The sequence below is a fragment of the Columba livia genome, chromosome 1, assembly GCF_036013475.1.
Source record: "Columba livia isolate bColLiv1 breed racing homer chromosome 1, bColLiv1.pat.W.v2, whole genome shotgun sequence".
Lineage (NCBI taxonomy): Eukaryota > Metazoa > Chordata > Aves > Columbiformes > Columbidae > Columba > Columba livia.
In genome coordinates this window covers 58,396,743-58,411,616 of record NC_088602.1, presented here as the reverse complement: position 1 = coordinate 58,411,616, position 14,874 = coordinate 58,396,743, and the positions used below count along the sequence as shown (strand labels likewise).

The following is a 14,874-nucleotide window of genomic DNA, read 5'->3' as shown; positions in this document are numbered from 1 at the left end:
CTGTCTCCTGCCCAACATTCCTCCAACACAGGCCACAGTCCCTGTTAACTCCTTCTTTCCCATAATGATCCACTCTTCCTAAGGCCCTCAAAACCTCATACAACTTAAAAGACCTTTAAAAGCCTCAGATGTCCAAGGGCCGGTACCCCACTCTCCTGACTGTGCTTCTACCACAGAAGCTATAGTAGTCTCCTTTAAAGACCATTCACTGGTGGATTTAAAAACTCCTTCGCCATCCTGCTTTGGCATACACGGGTTATGACCTTTTTACCAACCTGGTATTCAAGTGTTCTTGTTTGCTGTATGTGACAATGATACAATTTCTATTTCTGCTCCACTCAGGCTCTCAGAGTCTTGCTCTTGTAGCCTTACTTGTTGAGTTCCCTGTGCTCTCCTTGAACTTGTCACAAGCAAAACAACACCTCTTGCTGCTTGCAGGACCCACCTGGTGCAAAGTGTGCTAAAGAGAACAAGACTGACTTTTTTACTACTTTTACTAAACAGAAGGGAAGAAGACAGCATTTCTGTTGGGCTAGGCAATTTTCAGGAACGCTTACATGTGTATCAATATGCGCAAAGTCACAAGAAGGACACAATTAAAGGGGAATCAGTCCTTGCCTGGAATCTTGCATGGTAGGTGGATTCTTCTGTCCAGTGCTGATTGTCGTGTTCGTGTACTATTTAATCTTCATGTTGTTCTTTATGTTGTGCAGTTTGACAGGAAAATACATTTTATATAGTCTGAACAAGTGGGGGTTTTTTGCTCAATTCACTTTGCAGATAGTCGTGCATTACATGGCCACATTATGTATCAGTGAAATGTTATTTTGTGAGGTGGCTTTAGTTTTGCGACAGCTTGGAAATCTACTCATATTTCAAAGCATTTAACTCCACTAACTTGCTAAACTCCTGAGACTCCATGGCAGCTGCCTTCTGCAGCGGAAATATTTATGGTCAGCAGCAGTGACTGGTATTTTCTGTGCTAGAATTTGTCCACTTGTAGGAAAAGTGAAGTGGAACTGAAGAGGTTTGTGGGCTGTTTCAGCTGTAGTGTGAGAATTACAATTGCATTCCTTATTTAATGCTTTCAGAGATGAACAAGTCTGTCAATTCACTAAAATTATTGGGGAGTTACACTGATTCTTTCATTAACAGTAAAAAGCTTGGGATGGAAAATGCAACAATTGAAAAGGCTCCAAAGTAAGAAGAAAAAAGTTGGGTTTACTTTAAGTTTTGCAGTGAGGTTTTCATTAGTGAATCTGGAAGGGGATTGTCTATTGATTATTAGTCCTACAACCAGCCCTACAGGGGGTCTGGTTGTGGGTGTTGACCGTGGAAAATTAAATTTCCTCACGTTTTTCATTTTGTCTGTGTTCAGTTTCCCATTCAGTTTCTTCAAGATTGAGCAAACCTATGAATTTAATGAATTATACAGAATTTCCCATATATGGAAGCAGTGTCAGTTTTTTATTACTTGCCATCACAAGTGTCTTTGGCTTACTCTTAGCAAAAATCCTCTGCAATGTGTTCATTTTCAGATGTTCCTAAAATTGTTAAGGCAGTGACTTTTGTTCTCTTGCTTGAACTGCCAGTTTTGGCAAGTAATATACACTGGATTTAATGCATTTTTTTTTGTCAACTAAACTGGTTTTGTCTCTCTCCTATTTCCTATTGATGACAAATGTGCAATTCTGTAAGTCTTAGGCTATTCTACACCTTCTTCCCACTTGCAACTGGAATATTGGTTATAACTCACCAGAGATTATCCCTTGCAGGTTTGGTTTGTAGGACTCCCAGGATTCCAAGTGGTGTTTGTGGGAGAAGAAACTGCAATGCAGATCACAGCTTACCTAAGCTTCCTGATTTATGGTAGCCAAAGTCTATCAGTTAACCCCATTTGATTTAGAATTTGCACAGGAATAGGGAAGTTGGTACAAATCAAATGACTCATTAATCTTCACCAGCTATTGAGTACTATATAGTATAAGGCTTAACTAAAACAAACAAAAAACCAATCAACCAACCAAAACTAAACCAAAATAACAACAACAAAAACAACAAAAGCAATGTTCAGAATGTGTATGGCTACAACTGAGCCTTTAGCTGCGATTTTTTTCTTAGGCTGGGCTTAGGCCAGGCAGGTGGATGGCACCCCCACACTGAAGGTCAGCCTCTTCAGGTAGTCTGCTTAATTCACTCAGATTCCAGAATTAATTCCCCTGAATTCCCATACACAGTATTTGCCTTTTTTTAAGGTTTGCCTTATTTAATTTGCTTGACTCTCTTCTCCCATCGTCTTCTACACTCTAAGGTCTCCCATTTCATGCTTGCACTTTTGCCATTTTGTTAACCCTAATAAACTTAGCTGTAAAGGTGGTTATATTAAACCCCTCTTTTTTGAGTCTCACTCCTCTTCTCCATGGTCAAAAGTTTATTCCCTCTGAATGTGGGCTCACCACAGTTCTGCATCTTTCAACATGTTTTTTCCTTTGGCTTTGATTTCAAGCCAGAATTTCCCCTACAAAGATTCATGTATGATATTTTCTCTGTTTAAACTGTGATTTTTGTCTTTTTTACATTCCAGTTAAAACTTGTTTTCATCAGCATGGTTTAAAAATGAGAATCTTTACGTGTAGTGGAGTCAAAATAAACTATGATACAGTCTTTACTTTTATCTAGACATATACTTATCATAGTATTTTTTTGTTGTTAAATGAAAAAGAAAAAGCACATGGGAACAAGACAAAATCTTAGTCTTTGCAAGGTCCTTTCTGCATTTCTGTTGACAACAATACCAGCAGTCTCCCAGCTGGACAGAAGACTGAGCCTGTCTCTGAGCTTCAGCCTTCCCAAGTAGCCTAAGCCTGTAGCATCTTACAGTGAACTTGCATGGCATATTGGTTGGGTTGGGGTTTTTGTTGGTTTTGATATAATGCAGCTCTCTCCCAGGGGGAATGAAGCAGAGTCCACTTCTGCATCTGAGCTATCAGGCTTTGGAGTTGGCACATGGTTGCTTTGCAAGGCAATGCTTTATCTCCTCAAATTTCACCCACATGTCACAACTTTGGTAATGAAAGCAAGTTTTTCCACTTGCTTTTGGCCTTGGGAAATACTTTACTCCTCTTTCTTAATGTGTGGTGATCACTATGAGGTTATCATTTTGCAGTTATTTTCAAAGATATCTCATATTTCTTCCTGGTTTTAGACAGGGAGAAATCTCTAATAACAGTTGGAAGAAAATCTGATTCATTGCTGTGTTACTCTGCCTAAAGCCACTCTAACTTCATCCACCAAAACTAGATTGGACTGATTCCTGGGCAAATTGCTGGAATTAGATTTGTGTGAAACTAAGGTAGTGCAGTGATAAATCAGACCTATTCCATTTTTAGCTGTTTTTCTGCACTACTGGTCATATTTGTACTGCTTCTAGAGGTGTGCTTAGTAACTACTACCATTATGAATGCTATCTTCGTAAGTTTTCTGGATGCCTACATGGGCCTTTAAACAGCCATCTAGTGAAATGTGCTACGGCTTGTTATTTAAATGGTATTTAGCTATGCCTCCATAAGCTCCAGTAATATAGTGGAGACTAACACTTTCTACTGAGCCACACAATGAAACTAAACTGTATAGCATGCTGTATCCAACTGCTAAAGAAAAGGAATCATTATTAAACTGTAGGGGAATTCCACTAGAAAAACAGGGAAGTTATTTTTTTAATTTTTGCTTGTGTAATTTTTTTTTTTTTTAGAGATGCATAGTCAATCTCAGCAGTTGTCATGGGCAGTATCTTCAACTTTGGACTTTTAACCTTAATCCTCTTTTCTGGTTTAGACAATTTGTCTTTAGGGACATTCTATTTTGTTTTCTTTACAGCAAGTTACAGGAATAGAAGTGCTGGGAATGGAGTCAGATCGACAAGTTCCCCAACATAACGTACAAAGAACTAAGGCAAAGCTGTTAACGTTCTCTGCTTCCACTGATGTAATTTGTAATCATTATGACGCTGGCAAAGGAGTCTGTTTAACCACATTGTTCTGTTGCTATTTATAAACAGGATCTCATTTAAATTTAGAACACAAAAGCTTCCTGGGTGAAAAACTGCCACCATGTGTATCTGCATTCAGTGCAGTGCAAGGGATCTGGTCTGATCACTGTCAATATCACTGCTGCAATACTGATAGCAATAATGAGAATAGCAAGTAGTTGCCCATAGGGCTCAATTCTGTAACCTTGCTGGATGTAAACCTGTGCCCTCCTCAGTATGTAGTTTTTACAGAGACTATGTGTTTAAATGGATGCATTTATCACAGATCACAGGACATTTGACATTCTGACTGTGGTGTACATCAGAGCTGTGAGAGTTATGAGCTCCCAGCGGTGCCTCTGAGCTGCACCCCAGTGGCACCCTGGGGTGAATGGAAGATGCCTTCTCTTCTCTTCTCTTCTCTTCTCTTCTCTTCTCTTCTCTTCTCTTCTCTTCTCTTCTCTTCTCTTCTCTTCTCTTCTCTTCTCTTCTCTTCTCTTCTCTTCTCTTCTCTTCTCTTCTCTTCTCTTCTCTTCTCTTCTCTTCTCTTCTCTTCTCTTCTCTTCTCTTCTCTTCTCTTCTCTTCTCTTCTCTTCTCTTCTCTTCTCTTCTCTTCTCTTCTCTTCTCTTCTCTTCTCTTCTCTCTCTTCTCTCCTCTCCTCTTCTTCTCTCCTCTCCTCTTCTTCTCTCCTCTCCTCTCCTCTCCTCTCCTCTCCTCTCCTCTCCTCTCCTCTCCTCTCCTCTCCTCTCCTCTCCTCTCCTCTCCTCTCCTCTCCTCTCCTCTCCTCTCCTCTCCTCTCCTCTCCTCTCCTCTCCTCTCCTCTCCTCTCCTCTCCTCTCCTCTCCTCTCCTCTCCTCTCCTCTCCTCTCCTCTCCTCTCCTCTCCTCTCCTCTCCTCTCCTCTCCTCTCCTCTCCTCTATCCTCTTTCTTCAATGTGTTGCAATTAGTGGTCGTCATCCACACAGAGCAGGTAAACCTATTGCATTGATGGGGATATTTCAAGAATGTAGTAGAAAGCATCCAGCTTTTTTTAATACAGCAATAGTAGATGGCATCTTTTATGCATCTAAATAGTTGCCAGTTTTATCTAAACTGAGGTAAGGAGAAGTGCATTTATCAGCAAGTTTGCTGATGACACTAAGCTGGGAGGAGTGGCTGACAACGCCAGAAGGCTGTGTTGCCATCCAGCGGGACCTGGACAGGCTGGAGAGTTGGGCGGGGAATAACCTAATGAAATTTAACAAGGGAAAGTGTAGAGTCCTGCATCTGGGCAGGAACAACCCCAGGTTCCAGTATAGGTTGGGAAATTACATATTAGAGAGCAGTGTAGGGGAAAGGGACCTGGGGGTCCTGGTGGACAACAGGATGACCATGAGCCAGCACTGTGCCCTTGTGGCCAGGAAGGCCAATGGCATCCTGGGATGTATTAGAATTGGGGTGGTTAGTAGGTCAAGAGAGGTTCTCCTTCCCCTCTACTCTGCCCTGGTGAGACCCCATCTGGAATATTGTGTCCAGTTCTGGGCCCCTCAGTTCAAGAAGGACAGGGGACTGCTGGAGAGAGTTCAGCGTAGGGCAACAAAGATGATTAAGGGAGTGTAGCACCTCCCTTATGAAGAAAGGCTGAGGGAGCAGGGTCTCTTTAGTTTGGAGAAGAGGAGACTGAGGGGTGACCTTATTGATGTTTATAAATATATAAAGGGTGAGTGCCATAAGGATGGAGACAGGATCTTCTCGGTGGCAAACAATGGTAGGACAAGGGGTAATGGGATCAAGCTGGAACACAAGAGGTTCCACTTAAATTTGAGAAAAAACTTCTTCTCAGTGAGGGTGCCAGAGCACTGGAACAGGCTGCCCAGGGGGGTTGTGGAGTCTCCTTCTCTGGAGACATTCAAAACCTACCTGGACATGTTCCTGTGCAACCTCACCTAGGCGTTCCTGCTCCAGCAGGGGGCTTGGACTAGATGATCTTTTGAGGTCCCTTCCAATCCCAAACATACTGTGATACTGTGATACTGTGAAAGATCTTTGTCTTGTAATTTGAGTATGCTAGTAACACCTAGCACTATCAGGTTCAAAGCACTTTACATTTGCAACTAATGCTTAGTAAAAATTGTATGAAATGGTGATTGCCCCCAATTAAGAGATGAGTGATTAGAAGAACAACGAAGAGGCCCAGGCATTTTCAGACACAGTTGTTTCATGTGGAAGATGCTGATTCTTCCAAGACTTAAGTATCATGTATGAATTAATTAGTATCCAACAGTGGTTACATGGAAAGAATACAGTCACATAAATCACAATAGCTTGACCACTTAACAAATTACTTCCTGCCAACTAAACAGCACTAACTTACCAGGTAAAACTTACAAAGATTATTTTTATTACAGTTAGTCTAAGTTTTATTAAAAATACTCTTGGGATATACAATAAAATAACTACATCTATATGCAACTTTTCTTGATGTTATATATACTTGAACTATTAAGTCACTACAAGTTGCTTATGCATAAATCTACAATATCAGTTTGTCCTTTTTATTTAAATAAATTATTGTTGTGTGTGAGATTTCAACTGGCAAAGTCTGCTGTTTAAGTTATTGTAATATGAGTTTTCTACTTTTTGACTGTTGTAGGGATATTGCATTTGTCAGATATCGCAAGAATTATAAGAATAAAAAGCCCATAATTTCTGTGCTTGGAAGCAGATTTCAGGACACAGGGTTGTGATCTGACTATACCAGAAGTATTCATTTTATTACTTGTTTGATGAAGTTTGAAATGGCATATAACTACCAATATTGCTGGGAATTATCAATTTGCACTGCTATAGTTCACACTGTTGTGGATGCATGCAGTGGCAGGCACAATGTACAAAGTGTATGTTCTTGGTCTTCTCTTTTTTTTTTTTGGTGCATTTGGAACACACTTGAGCCAGTGTAGAAAAACATAACTTCAAAGTCAGGAATTCAATACCTGTATGAACAAACAGAATATCTGATGAAATCTTGCACTACAGGAATCAGTTATAAAATTCCTGTGAGTTCAGTGTACCCAGGACTTTACATCTAATTTAACTTCAGAAAAGATGTAGAGAGGACAGGTGCATCTTCATCTTTACTGAAGATCTTCAGAGTTATCTACTTCAATGGCTGATCATTTATAGAACTGTTTGTTTATTAATCATTGAGTGTTAATAGACTGTACAGACTTTGAAAGACTTGAAAACTTCTTTTTAACTTGGGAATATAAAAAACATTTGGTTTGGTTCTTCCTTAGTGCATCACATCACAAATTCATAGTTTCGACAGAAGGGCAGTGTTTCAGTCTCTTGAAATACGCTTCTGGCACTGATGGCTGCAGAAGATCTGCAGATGTTTCTTGCTTTGAAAGATTTTTCTTTTTTAAGTGGGATCACCATGGTTTAAGTAGCATACCATAAAGGTACATTCTGTTGGACGATGTGTGCCCTCTTTTTGTACATTGTTCATTATGAAGCTGCTCTTTTCAAGCACAGATGTGGAGATGAGAATATATGATGAGATGTGACGTTCAGCACAGCATGATTCACAGTGCAGCAGTGTCTCCTCTAACTGCAAGCTGCTCAGATTTCAATAATCGGAAATAGGGCTTTGTCATTTCACAGTGTGATGAACCTTCTCCACAAAAATACACTGACAGGGCACAAAGGGGTCTTCCTGCCCTTGCCCAGCCTTCCCTGGGCCTTCCCCCACCTTGCCTGTGGCCCAGCCTGGGACAATCAGTCTCTCCATAGCAGTCCTACAGGACTTCTCATAAGATTAAGAGCTTTAATTTTGAGTTTTGTTCAAGTTCTTTACCTTGAGTAACAGTATACTGCATAGTGGCTTTAATCCACTACCAAAATGCCTATGACAGTGTCAGCTTTGCCAAAGTTGCTAAGAATTTCTCTCTGAGCTTCTGTACCATCACTACTCTTTTTTTGGAAGTGGCAGCATTTCCATAGTAGATCAGGACATGTGAGTGTAAATTTGCAAAAGCACTTTTGTGGTGTCACCAAGAGGCTGCCTGTGCACCCTCAGAGACTGATTATATCCATGCCACTGGGAAAGAACAATAGGTCCAGGAAAGAGGTGAGGGACTTAAAATATAACACACATATGCTGAGAGAGTGACATGACATTAAAAAACAGTATGCTCTAACCTGATGGGTCATGTTGGATGAGACCTAGATTTCCTGATCATTTGAATATGGAATGAGCACTGTCTTAGCACCTCCATGTCAACATTTATTTTGTACAATTATCTAAGGTTTCTGCAGACAATGAGCTTTATTCTGCTCTTCAGAGTAAATGCATTTGATGACAAAATTACTTGTATACTGGGAAAAGACATCACCCTCTTCTATCTTCAGCATGCCTCCACATCTAAACAGCAAAACCAGTTCTGGCTGTTGGCTTCCATTGTTTGTTGTTTGTTTTTATTTTTAATTTATTTTTTTATTTTGGCTCTTGAAGTATTAGATCCTGAGAGTATATTAGTTTTGTGACTTTGATATTGCAGCCAGTATTCAGTCCTTATTTCTAAGTATGTAATGTGAAGCACTGCTGTGGGATTTGAGACATTAAAAAACAGAACAAAACAAAACATACCTGTGAAAGTGTAAAACCAATGAAAAGGTAGGGCAAAGGGAAGCAGGTTTTACAGAAGGTGGAAAATGACCACACAAGGATGGCAATTGTATGGACAGCAAATCTAGGGAGGTGAGGAAAACAAAATAGGTGAAGCAGCTGTAATCAGTGGGAGAAAAAGAAGTTTACTGGCTATTACCAAAACCCATAAAAAAGGAGGAATGGTGGGCAACCAGATTTGTTGAAACAGAGGTTAATCATAGACCCAGAGTAGGATGGGGAACCCAGGGGCACAGAGAAACTGAGGGGAGGAAGCATGTGCAAAATTGAATTGAATTAAACAGTAATAAGCTTTGTTTTGCAGAGGTAAAATAGTAACAACGATTAACAACAATGAGGGTGAAACAAAAGTTCCAGAAAATGGAAAGGAAGATCATCCCTTTTAAGGTAAAGCTACTAAACCTTCACGTTCAGAGATAGGGCATGAGCAGAAATGCTGGATTTCCTTAAAACCAAATGGGCTCCAGATGGGCACCAAAGCGAACCAAGCTTGCATGTCCACTGCTCATCGCACCTTCTAGTCAGGCTCCAGGGAAATAAGTTTAAGTTCCAGTTAAACCAAAATAGCACCATAAAAGATCAAACTCCTACCAAGGAACATCCATTCTGGACAGTCCCAGTAGTGGGATTTATTCCACTGGTTTGAAGCCTAAACAATAGCATCGTAGATTTCTAAAGTGTGATGAGTCTCCTTCACTACGTCTCTTCCAAAGTTAGCCAGTGAAGCTTGCCTTGTGGTGCTGGGAGCAGCTCAGGCACCCCTGGAAGGCAGTTCTCTTAGAGTCAATGGAGATGCAGTCAATATGCCCTGTGGAGCAGAGACCACTGTTCAGGTGACCAGCGCTGGTGGTTGCTTATAGTGAGATGACTCTTTTCAGTGCTGCACAATGATAGGATAAGGGGTAATGGGCACAGACTGAAACTTAGGGTGTTCCATCTAAACATGAGGAGAAACTTATTTACTTTGAGGGTTACAGAGCAGCGGAACAGGCTACCCAGAGAGGTTGTGGAGTCTCCTTCTCTGGACACACTCAAAACCCACCTGGACACATTCCTGTGTGATCTGCTCTGGCTGAACCCACTTTTGCAGATGGGTTGGACTAGATGATCTCCAGAGGTCCCTTCCAACCACAAATATTCTGTGATTCTATGACTCCTTCTGCTCCCCTTAAAGATATTGATTATCTCAAGGGCTTACAAAGGGACCACAGGCACCCAAACTTAGGTGTCTGAATCCCAACATAGATATCTAACTTCTAAATTACTAGAAGCCAAGTGAGTGGAATTTAGACCTAGAAGAACAACAGAAGTCTGTCTTTTTCTTTAATCCTAGCTCAGGATTTTGTTTCTCAAAGATTTATGTCTCCTCATTTCTCTGCCTTTACTATAACATCTGCCTTTAATGTTCCTCTCTACTTCCATTCGACTAAAATTGTGTCTATAACTACAAAAAAAAAAAAAACAGTAACAGAACAAGGTCTGTATTTTCAGATGCTGAGGTGAAAACATTAATTACCTTAAAATAGTCAGACATTCTTTTACATATTCATTTTTTATTTTTCTACAGTCTTGCAGCTTGTTAATCGTTACCCAGAATACATCTTCCCTTGAACGGTTTGCCTAGATGTATTGCTAAAGGGGAAGTCTTTTTTTCCCTTCTTCCCTCCTGAGCATATATTCTGAAATGTGAATGAATGATATAGGCAATTGGCACCCTTTTCCCCCCTACTTAAATATTACCATATTACTTGAATTTGGAGCTTGGTCTGAGAATTGGGCCCTACTCCTGCAAAAGATAAATGTGTATTCTCTAGATTTAATGATGTGAATAGTTCCACTGAGATCTAAGAGTGCATTACAGCATAAAAATTAAAGAGCTATAAATTTTTGCAAGATTATGCTGTTGCAAGAAAAAAATTAACTAAATGCTTACAGTGGATCAAAAGTAGACAGAAGTTAGCATGCTAAATTTGTAAGATCTGTCTGATATATTGATGCTCTTACATTAAGGAATTTAATTTGTTTGAATTAATGAACCATCATATTCTATCCTATGACTAATATAAATAATTTGTAATTTTTTCCTCCTTTGTTTTAAGAAACCCATTTGTCAGTAATTCAGTCTTTAAGAAATGAAGATAAATGAACAGTACTGCTTTTAAAAAAAGTTATATTTTATTACACATTCAGTTACTTTGCTCAAGTTCTCACACAGATAAAATGCATTTTTGTGTATACAAAGTTATTTTTCTAAAAAGCTTTAGAAATCTTCTTGCTTACCCATGCATCAGTGCTTCTATTCCCAATTCAATTTTATTTCTGTTTGGGTCTTGGAAGGAAACCCTGAAATTACCAACCTTTTTACAAGATTTCTGTCAGGTTAAATTTACATTTGAAAAGTTTGCTGGGATTTTGTTGGATTTTTTTTTCCCTTTTTATGCTCATTAAGAGTACTGGCTCCACTGGATGTCAAAAGTGTTATTTGTAAAAGCTGTTAAAATGTCCAGTCATGTGCAATATCTGGAGTGCTTAGTGTGTCCCACAGTTTCACTTCTGAAAATGTACGTTAACACAAACTGAAAGGCTTATTTTTTAAGGTGATATACTAACTTTGAAAGTTTTCTTCAGTGTATAAACAATTAATTACAAGTATCCTAATTTATCTTTACCTAGCTTAACACTTCGGGGCTTTTAAGGATTTTTTCTCCCCTGAAAATATACATGGGCAGGTCATAATCAAGAAAAATATCCTTTGTGACTTTGAAATGCTTTGCCTACAGACATCTATCATCACCTCATGCTAGGCAGAGAGTTGACAGATGCAGGCAACAGAATGGAGGAAAGAAAACTCTCTGGAAGAGCTTTACAGCCTGTGCATTCCCGTTCAGGGATGCTACTGCAGGGACAGCTAACTGCTGGCTGTTTTTGCAGGCACTGCTGCTCCCATACAACTGTTGGTACAGATATTCATCAGACTTTTGTGTTGTCTCTAAGCAAGCAACACACCTTCTGCTTTCATTGTATGTTTAAACATACAATGTTTATAATGTCAGTTTGCTAGAGAAATTTTTGGCCTTCAGTTTTTCTTTCTTTTTTTTTTTTTTTTTTTTTTTTTTCCCCATGCAATTTAAAATAGGCTTTTATTTTCTTTGTCTGATATGGAGAAAAATCAAATTTCAGTCTCTTCAGAGGTGAGACACTCACAGAGACATGATTATTCCTTTGGATTGTTATCACTAACAAAAAAAAAGTGCAGGTGATTGTATAATCTTTATCATGAAAGATTATTTACTTGGAAATTCTCATCAACAGAAATCAGCTAAGAAATATGAAGCCACACAAGCAGTAATATGTTCATTTTTTAGTTGCATGCCTCGTTCAATGTTTTACCATAACATAGTATTTACTAAGGGGTGCATACTTTATGAAGTAGAGAAGCTTACTCAAGTGTCTCAGATCACTGAAAACTCATCTTTCTGTTTTTGCATGATCCTAACACGCAACAGTAAGTTAAGTACCCACTAAAGACTGCATTTGTGGTAGCATACTTACAGACACTCTTTAGCTTTAGTTTTAATTCAGAAAGTCTGTCATTGGTCAACAAGTTGTTGTCTTAGATAAGCAAGAGAAAAAATTATTTTCCATGTGGAAGCAGAGTGTGCTAAGAAGTTATAATCCTGTTTTCTTCCAGTTATTTTAAAACTTGTTAGGTGGCCTTTTCCTCCATACAAGGACTTAAAGCCTTCTCTCAGATTTTAATGAGGAGATCCCATACCCGCCTCCCTTTACAACCTCACACCATCTCATTTCAGCTTTTACTTCCACAATAAAGTTAGTCATCAATCCCTTGGATAATATATTGGAACTTGACGTAAAATGGTAATTGTCCCTCAGTAGTTTTCTTCAATTTTAGCATCTCACTTGTGACAACTGGAGACCTGGAGGAAGATGAAAGCCCATAAGGCTGGCAGTCTATTGCAACTGTAATTACCAATAAGAATGCCTGTGTTCCCCTTTCCAGTTAGTCATCCTTGGAGACGTTTCTTTTTTAGTGGAAAGAAGGGGATGAGCAGGTAGAGGGAGCCTATAAATATTCTTGAATAGATGTGGTACTGAAGAATTGGAGTTCTTTAATAATTTGTCAAAACACACTGTATGAAGTAAGTGGTGAGATGATACTTTTTTTTTTTTTTTTTTTTTTTGCCACAGCACTTACTTGTTTGCTCTGGGAATGAAGCTGGATGGCTTTAGATAGAATCAAGTCTCCCCACCTCCTGTATTGTTAGATATACATTAAATTAAGAAAAGATGATTTTAGCCAATTGTATCTTGGCTTTAGCAAGTATGTTAGATGTGCTGGTGAAATAGTTTCCACAAGCCATTTAGTTTACCTATAATTGCTTTAAAGAGAACTTTCCTCTCTGGCCCTGTTATTTTCATGGAATCATAGAATCACAGCTTGGAAGGGACCACAAGAATCATCTAGTACAACCTTTTTCAGCAAAAGCGTGGTCTAGACAAGACATCGCAGCACCCTGTCCAGCTGAATCTTAAGTGTCCATTTATGTGGAATCCACCACTTCCCTGGGCAGATTATTCAACTGGCTGATTGTTCTCATCGTGAAAAACTTTCCTCTTGTGTCCAACTGGAATGTCACCAAGAGTAACTTGTACCCATTACCCCTCATCTTTTCCATAAGACTCCTTGTAAAAAGGGACTCTCCATCTTCTTTGTAGCCACCCTTTAAATACTGGAACATGGTGATGAGGTCTTCCCTAAGCCTTCTTTTCTCAAGGTTGAACAAGTCCTGTTGTCTCACCCTTTTCTTCTATGTCAGCTTTCCAGTCCTTCAATCATCTCTGTGGCCATTCTCTGGACCCTCTCCAGCCTGTCTGCATGTTTTTTGCAGAGTGGGGACCAAAACTGAAGACAATATTCCACATGTGGCCTAACAAGTGCTGTGTGTAATGCTTTCAGCCTTTTTCATCCAAGTCCCACTGAAATACACTAACAACTTGTTTTCAGCCTTTTTCATCCAAGTCCCACTGAAATACACTAACAACTTGTAGAAAGATGTGGTAGCTCCTTTGATACTCCATTGCATGTATTCTGAGATAACTGCCTTTTTCCTCCAGTTATGATGGATGATATTAAGCTTCTTTATGAAGATGGAATGCTATGCATTAGGCACAGATGATTCTCCTTTCTCTGGCATCCTGTGGGATGGTTCATTCCCTTGTTCAGCCAAATCTGAGGGAGAAAAAGGTTTGTTCCTTCTCCCTGTACTTACTGTTTCTCAACACAACGTTCATCAAAACTCTCCCTATTCAACCAACTTTCCAAAGCAAACATCACTTACGGAAGAACCGAAGAAGTCTCACTTGCAGTGAATCAAACTATGTCGTCCCAGATCCTGTTGACTGAGCAATGATCTGGCACCCTAGGATCATGGCTTTGGATCCCTTAATGGGATGTCCTAATATGATGTTATTATTAAGATTCTGGATATCTACCGCTGTTGAAGTGGTATTTGGCTACAGGAATACATTTGCTCAATGACTTCTTAGTGGAAACATAAGGGAACACCACCCTACCCATGGTGAACCTAATAACTGTCATCACACAAACCATGTGCAGCAAACTATGAGCTTTAAAAAAATTGTCTTCTGGTTTTGACCAACACTTGGTATGTAATTCTAAAAGAAAAAACATCTGTGTAAATGTATTTAAAATAATATCTTTACAGATTAACTGTAAGTATTTGACCATTACACTAATGAGACAATATAAGCAGTAAGGGAAATAATGATAATCGTAATGAAACTAAAGACTTTGAAAAACACCATTCTTTTCTTGATGGAAATGTCACTAGATTCAGGACTTAACTTTTTCCCTGCTGCTATTTTGCGGACTTTGTGTTTGAGATTGTTGGGATAGAGAAGAAAAGCAGAGTGTGATTTGAGTGATTCTAGACCACTTTTACTAACTTGATATTGTCTGAAATTTGTTCTTTGAAGAGAGTCATTAGAAGAACAATGTTTTGATTTGGAATGAAAACAAACTAGTCTTGGAAACAGGGGCTATGACATTTTCAGCTTTCCTTGGCCTTTCGCCAGCAAGTCTATTGCATGGTCATAACTCCTTCATGAAGTCTTAAAACAGTTGATGTAGGATTGATT

At 39.3% G+C, this 14,874-nt stretch overlaps 1 protein-coding gene across 5 annotated transcripts in view; it reads left to right on the top strand.

The window, feature by feature from the left end:
• FGF14 (fibroblast growth factor 14) overlaps positions 1-14,874 on the top strand; it is a 417,171-nt gene that overhangs the window by 168,174 nt on the left and 234,123 nt on the right. Inside the window, exon 1 of one of the 5 annotated variants that reach the window (XM_065057938.1) lies at positions 613-633. The exons of 3 other annotated variants lie outside the window; for them this stretch is intronic. Coding sequence is in view for 1 of the 2 variants with exons in the window: in XM_065057952.1 (XP_064914024.1) it covers positions 631-633 (3 nt within the window). In the remaining variant the exon portion in view is untranslated. Of the gene's footprint in view, positions 1-612; positions 634-14,874 lie in introns of those variants that run through there. One more of the 5 variants, XM_065057952.1, reaches the window with a different exon arrangement.